The sequence below is a fragment of the Trachinotus anak genome, unplaced genomic scaffold (assembly GCF_046630095.1).
Source record: "Trachinotus anak isolate AG129_WGS33_773 ecotype Australia unplaced genomic scaffold, CSIRO_AGI_Tana_v1 ptg000008l, whole genome shotgun sequence".
Taxonomy (NCBI): domain Eukaryota; kingdom Metazoa; phylum Chordata; class Actinopteri; order Carangiformes; family Carangidae; genus Trachinotus; species Trachinotus anak.
The window spans coordinates 13,719,508-13,727,150 of record NW_027273859.1 but is presented as its reverse complement, the minus strand read 5'-3'; the positions used below and the strand labels follow the sequence as shown (position 1 = coordinate 13,727,150).

Here is a 7,643-nt window from a genome sequence, read left to right as displayed (position 1 = left end):
ACAAAATACATTAATGATATATTCAATAATTTATTTATTCAAAGAGGTAAACAAAGCAAACCCCGCCCCTTCCGGCTATGACGAGTGTACACGGAAGTGCCGCTAAATTCGTCATCGATTTCTAAACAGGGGGTAGTAGAGACATTAGACAGCTGAGAGACTTTGAATCAGAGTAATTTTACCGGCTCAGAGTGAAAATATGAGTTTCTGAATTACTGTTGATTTGATTTTATTTAGCTCGAGAAGGCGCTCAAATAATGGGAAACGTATCTACGATATCTTACAGCTTCATCGGCTGACTTTAGAAGAAAGCTGAGGTCGTTGTGGATTCGACCATACCGCCAAAAACAAACGGTTGTTTTACCATCATGGAGAATGGGGTCACATCCACTAAAGGAGAGGGCTTCCTCTCCAGAATGGCCCTCAATGACAACAAGGCTGGTATGGAGGGTCTTGACAGGGACAAGATTAACAAGATCATCATGGAGTCATCCAAGGTACACTCAGACAACTCAAAGGCACTTGTTTAGTTTTGTGTGAAGTATCAGTAACTCATCATACATACATACTTCATACATGGTGTGATTGACTCACCTATGTAACCAGCTAGAATCTTAAAGGGATGTGTAGAAAAGTGCAACACTGGTTCTAGTGTGCGGTGGACAATATGAAATGCAAAGTCCACTTTTACAGATTGTGTCCAGCCTTGTGTGAAAGTCTCATATCCCCAGTGTAATGACATGCAGTCCTAAAAAAAAAATAGATCTGCTACTGTAGCTTTTCATTATATCTGTGCTACAGAATCTCTCTCTGTAACTCTTCATTGTCCTTGTCTTTCCCCTGCAGGGATCAAGGTTTTATGAGAATGAGCTGAAGAGAGAGCAGCAGGTGAACCAGCGCATTGAGAAAATGATGCTACAAAAGGCACAGATCACAGAGCAGCAGTTAAAGAAAGCACAAGCTCAGGTAATACATGTTATGGACTTAAAAACACATATGCAGACAAACATGATGTACTGTCAGATGAAAACGCTGCATTTCAAACATCATGGCACGTTAGTGCTTTGACCAAATCTGTCTGTGTAGGTGGACAAGATGGCTTTGACACTGGAGAGGAGTCGCGATCTAAGCCGTGTGATTATACATGTGGACATGGATGCTTTCTATGCTGCTGTGGAGATGAGAGACTGTCCTGAACTGAAGGACAAGCCCATGGCTGTAGGATCCATGAGCATGCTGGTGGGTGAATATATTACCTGGGAGATTAGGTGCATCAGATATTATACATGACAGATGCAGTGTAGAGTATAGCCACATAACACTTTGTGACACAAGCAAGTGGGACAGGGAAATAGTAATAGAACTAGAAAAAAACTATTTTCATTAAGTTATTGGCCATAAATTACAATTTTCTGTAATGCAGTCCATCACAAACCCTTTAGTCACAGCTTTGCAAAAAATGTATCGTTATGTTTGGAATATTTATCACATCATTATAAATCTCCTAACCATGATTCTCACAGTATAATGCAGCAATACCACAGTTTCTCAAATAATAAGTAGGACTAAGTCTTCATATACATTCATTTATTACTAAATCCTTGATATTATAAATCAATTTCACAATACATTACTGTAAAAATGAGAGATTATGGATATTTAAAAACCAGTGCCAACATTATATGAATGGCTTCAAAACAAGTTTAGTATTCAGATAAGAGTTTTGTATCTGAAATCCAGATTGCTTCTCTTACGTTTTATTTAGATCTCACCCTTTCTTTTTCAGTCAACATCTAACTACCATGCCAGGAAGTACGGGGTCCGAGCCGCAATGCCTGGCTTCATTGGGAAGAAACTCTGCCCCAACTTAGTCATCGTTCCACCTAACTTTGATAAATACAGAGCTGTGAGTGATGAAGTAAGTGCGATGCCAAAACAAACACACATAGAGACACACACAAAGAGATAAATTCAGACAGACAGCAGATGCTATGCAGCCCTTATGTGGCTTCTTGCTTTAACTAACAGGTGGTCATGAATTTGTATCTCTCTGTTAGATCCGGGAGATTTTTGCAGACTATGACCCTCACTTCCAGCCAATGAGTCTGGATGAAGCCTATCTGGATTTTACAGACCACCTGGACCACAGGCAGAGCTGGCCGGAGTCCTCTCGCACACATTACTACCGCGCCAGCATCACTGCTACAGGCACGACTTGATTATATGGAAATTATATGGAAATATAGAGTGCTTATGTGGTGGATCGTGTTTTTTTTTTTTTTTTGGAAACTGCAGCTTTTGCCATTTTTACTGCGGACATGACAACATGACAGAAAATGTTTCATACACCAGTAATCGATCATTGTGTGAAATCATGTATTTTCTGTAAAGGTGAAGAGCAGACTGAGCTTCTTCAGGAGGCGCTGCCAGAGGTGAAAGACCTCTCTCCTGTCCTGTTTGAGGACAGCCCGAGCTCCTTGCCCTGCTTGCCGCGCCATGGTGGTGCTTTCGAGGTGTTTGGGACGTCTGTTGAGGAGGCTGTGAGAGAGATGCGCTTCCGCATTGAGCAGAAGACCATGCTTACTGCCAGTGCAGGTGAGGGGAAAACCACTCTGGTGTGACCGATAAATAATTATGTAATGATGATCACTTTTGTATGCATCGCCTTCATGCTATTGTTTAGCATTTTGCTTTTTCATTTGATTCCACAGGAGAATTATAATATACATATACTCAACTTAGGTTTTCTTCCCTCTCCTTCAGCACTTCTGTACTCTCTGAATAAAAGCTAAATGTAAATATAGTATAGGCAACTCTACTTTATTCACTGTAATTCATTCTTTACAATAACAAAACTGCTCAACAGTAACAATAAAAGTCTGCCTATGTATATCTAGTTATTAGATTTACCTTTCAATTACACTATTATTCACTCTCCTAGGAATTGCTCCAAACATGATGCTTGCGAAGGTGTGCAGTGATAAGAACAAGCCCAACGGCCAGTACAGACTCCCCTCCACCAGAGAGGCAGTTATGGACTTTGTCCAGGTTCTTCCAGTTCGCAAAGTACAGTACACATTGCTCAAACTAAAACATAAACACAGCCTTTTGGCGTTGCTGTTGAATAATTGTGGAAAGATTTTATAATGTAATCATGAGTTTGTGTTTTCTTAAAGGCTGGTAGGTGTGGTGTGAAGTGACAAATGATGTGCTGCAGACGGGGAAAAGATGGTTACAGGCAAATCTATATAAATATTTAAAAACAGTAAAAAGGTTCTTGTGTATCCCTCCAGGTTTCTGGCATAGGGAAGGTGAGTGAGAAGATGCTAAATGCTCTGGGCATCAGTAGCTGTTCTCACCTTGGCCAGCAGATGGCACTGCTGTCATTGTTGTTCTCGGAGACAGCCTGGCATCATTTCATGCAGGTTTCCCTGGGTCTGGGCCCCACATATATACCGAGGTAATGTCAGTTTGTTTAGTAAACCATAGTTGATTTGGAAAAAAAAAGAAAGAAAGAGACACTACTCACTTTCTTTGCTTTCATGCAGGCAGGAAGACAGAAAAAGCATGAGCACAGAAAGGTTGGTTTTTAATACAGCATAAATAGACAATGATATAATTGAATCAGTTCTTTTTGCATTCATCCTTGTCACTCTGACTCATTTCCATTTGCGATATTTTATTTTCCCAGGACATTTAAAGAACTGAGTAAAGCTGAGGAACAGTTTTCTTTATGCAGGGAGCTCTGTGAAGATTTAGCAGAAGATATGAAGAAAGAAGATCTGAAGGTACTGAATGTCAGAGTGGGTTGCTTTATGCAGTGCAAGGGCATTTATATTTTGCACAAGTGGGTTAGAATGAGAACATTTTTGGCTTATACAATACAACATTTGATGTAAGACACTGTCCTGGTTACATCAGCCATGCATGTGGTTTTATTTTATAGCTGAGGCAGACTCTGCTCAGCTGGATCTTGCCTTAGAGGTCTTAAAGACTGTCTCAGAAAAATGACAAAAGCAAACAAGCACAGGGAATATTTGAAAAGAAATGGACGAAAAAAAAATGGACTTGGAGTCTATGGTAAGAAAATGAAAAAAGAAATACCATCTAGTCCACCCTAGAATCACAATGACTCTAAACCAAATCTCGTACAATTACCTCAACCTGTTCATTCCTTTTCGAATCGATTGCAAAAGCACGACCATCACCCCCCTGCCTGGGTCCCGATGTGGCCTTGATAGCAGGAGGAAATGGAAGGCCATTAAGGAGACAGCAGGGGCTACTATCAGCCTAGGAAATGTCTGCCTGGGAGATGATCACATTACTATAAAGGCGCTTCGTGGCGTGTTAGGAAATGCATTCTGACAAATCAGTCAGTGATATGACAGATTATACAGGTTTACATCTCTTCTATTTATGTCCCTTCCATAAAGTACCATTGATTATGTCAGTAATTAAGAGGTTGTGAACTGTTTTACTTAACACAAATTCAACTGTGTATTTTCTTCGTTTTCATGAAGGGTAAAACGGTAACGCTGAAGCTTAAGAACGTGAACTTTGAGGTGAAAACCCGGGCACTGACGCTGCTGTGTGCTGTTGCTACAGTGGATGAGATTTTTGCTGTTGCTAAGGACCTACTGAAAACGGAAATAGAAAATGAAAGCCCCCAGCCACTCAGACTGAGACTCATGGGTAATTAGATCGAGCAATATAACTGACATATCAATTAATATAACTAGCTTGAAATAAATCTAAATGATCTGTGACACGCTGCATGTGGAAATAATAACACAGTTGGCATTCATTTTGCACTTTTCTCCAGATAATTTGTTTTTGTGCTCGTAGGTGTTCGAATTTCTGCTTTTGTCAGTTCGGATGATAAAAAGCCCCTGCAAAGGAGCATCATTGGCTTTCTTCAGCCAGGAAAGACAGACTGCACTGGCCCCATCCAAGGGATGCATCAAAACCTTGAAAGAGAGAATGCCTCCAATCACTCCATCCAACCATGGACTCTTACTTGTCTTCCCACTATTCAGAAGTGCCAGAAACAGGAGGAAGTTCCCTGGCGGAGCAAGCAGAGGGAGTTAAAGGGGGGTCAGAGTGGTGAGGAACCCCAACAATCTTTCTTCCAAAGGGCCCACGCCAAAAGATTGCAGCTCCATGCAGCGAGTTCAAGCACACAAGAGGAAGGGGAGAATGTTCCTGTGATTACTTCCATAGGCTGTCATGCTGAAAAGAGTTTAGAGCCAGTAACAGACGTGCAAAAGGGTACAGCCTCAAATCTCTCGGAGAACAACTTTGTTGAGGCCCATGCATCCACATCAGGCTGTGGTGGCACAGTGTCAGAGAGCCTCACCTGTCCGGTGTGTTTCAGGCAGGTGGAGACAACTGATTTGAACGTCTTCAACAGACACATAGACCGGTGTCTTGGTGAATCTTCAAGAAAGCCAAATCAAAGCACAGATCCTGACTCGGACTCAGATTTGGACTTAGAGAATGATCATGAAGATTGTAACATGGTGGAAACGTGGAGAGAGGAGTGTGAGGTTGAAGAGGAGATGGCAAAGAACAGTGAAGAGTTGGAGTTGAACAAAGTCAATCCTCATCCCAAACACAGCTTGAAAAACGATTCTCCTCAAACAGTTTTGTTGATCACTGGTGACAACGAAACCGCGACCTCACAGCAGCCTCAGTCATGTAATGAAAAAGGCGCTGTCCTTGTCTGTCCAGTGTGTCAGCTGACCCAGGACACTGATGACCTCACTGTCTTCAACCACCACGTTGACCTCTGCCTGAACCAAGAGGTCCTACATGAGCTGGGGGGACAGACATCATCTCGCATAAATCCACCTTCAGTTACAAATAGCAAGGCCATAGGTGAGTGTGTATATTAAATGACACTTCCTCACTTAACACATTCTGTGCTCTTTTTTCATTGTGTTGCATCATTAGTTCTGCGTTTTGTTTTTGGTGTACTTTGAGGTCGACAGATACAGTCCTGTTAGTAACTTCTAAAAGCTGTGGGTTAGACGACATCTTTGGAGTTAACAGAAGAAATGTCTGCTCGGGAGACATCTGTCTGCGACCTATGACCTTGTTATTTACTGACACTGACATTGTGTGAGAAGTCTGTATCAATTCCTACAGAGAAAAGACATCCCATTTCACCCCATGGAGCTCTCTTTGCCCTGGTCTTGGAAATGGCTAAATCACTTTCTCACCTATTCATTTCCTACAATGAACTGCACCCTGGTTTCCTCTTAAACAATCCTGCCTCAGAGATTGCACTCTTTATATCCCAGGAGAGGTGCTGCAATTGTGTACCTCCTCAGTGGATGTCATTTTTTTTGTCAGAGAAGAGATAAAAAAAAATTAAGTTTTTTTTCTATCTATTTGTTATTGTTCACAGATAAAGGCCATCTCCTGCCAAGGCAAACAAGTAAAGGCAAAAGCAAAAGGTGAGACTGTTTGATCGCACATTGTTGCTGCAAAAAATGATGATGCAGTCTCTGCATATAGCATGTGCTGTGGGTAAAGTAGTATGTTTCTACAATTAAGTCAACAAGGAATGTTTTAACTGACAGTTTTTTTTTTGTTTGTGTTTATTTGACAACTTTTAGAAAGGACACGCCTTCCTCTCCTCCTTCGAAAAGAGCTAAAGGCTTCGATCCTCGCAACACCATCGACAGGTTCTTCAGGTGACGTTCATGCACACATCTTCACCTGGAGGACCTGGGAAAGTCGTCCCCAGTCTCTTGGTTTCACTGAGCAGGTTTTAGTCATGCTATGGACTCTCCATGAACTCAAACTGTCTTCACAATCATTGCATTCAAAGCCATATTGATTTTTTCTCCTCACAAAGCTGTACCTGTAATTAAGATTGCTGATATAAGAAAGTAAGCATTTGCACTGATATGCCTTACATGTTTTTAATATCTTTATTTTAATTTTGGCAGATTAATAGAGATATATAATGACCTTGTTGTCTGTCAGTGCCAGTTTCATGTAAATTGCCTATTTTCTGTTACACACTGAAGATAAGCCTAATGTTTTTATTATAATGTATGATAAATGGAGCATTGGGATATTTATTAAATTCTAGCTTCCACTGTTATTTCTAATTTATCTTCAAGTTATTTAATGCATATATTTCTTAGTAATTTCTGTGTGTATTTATTGTGTCTTTCAGTGATAAAATGTATGTTTAATAATGAAGATAAGAGAATCCTTCTATCAACAAATCAAAGTTGCAATAAACTACTATTTTATTATTTTACAAATAATATATCGTCCATTCTGTGTTACTCTGATTTAATTTAACCAAAAAAATACTTCTCCATGTGGAGCCGCACGGTGGCCGGCAGCAGAAAACTGTATTGCATAAGGTTGTTTGAATGTAAAACATTGCTGAAAAAAAGCGTGTGTAACAAGTCAAACCTCCCTGGACAAACAAGTTAAACTACTGTTAGAGCATTATGTTAATCTTTCGTAAATATTGCACTGTGTTCATAGAAATTACAGTTTGAAAAAGCGCTTGGTATAACATCTTCATGTCCCTCAATGCGTGATTGAAATGAAGCCATACTCATGCCACATACCAGTCATGGAACACAGGTCGCAGTGTGTCATGTTAAGTATACTCT

At 40.5% G+C, this 7,643-nt stretch overlaps 1 protein-coding gene across 1 annotated transcript; it reads left to right on the top strand.

Moving 5' to 3' along the window:
- Positions 1–84: 84 nt before the first annotated feature.
- polk (polymerase (DNA directed) kappa) lies at positions 85–7,530 on the top strand. Its single transcript, XM_071482737.1, has 14 exons — positions 85–497; positions 847–966; positions 1,087–1,239; positions 1,787–1,918; positions 2,058–2,208; positions 2,392–2,595; positions 2,942–3,066; positions 3,294–3,460; positions 3,549–3,581; positions 3,692–3,788; positions 4,521–4,692; positions 4,846–5,877; positions 6,410–6,458; positions 6,621–7,530. The coding sequence occupies exons 1-14, from the start codon at positions 369–371 to the stop codon at positions 6,700–6,702; spliced, it is 2,646 nt and encodes an 881-aa protein (XP_071338838.1). The 5' UTR covers positions 85–368; the 3' UTR covers positions 6,703–7,530.
- The last annotated feature ends 113 nt before the right edge of the window (positions 7,531–7,643 follow it).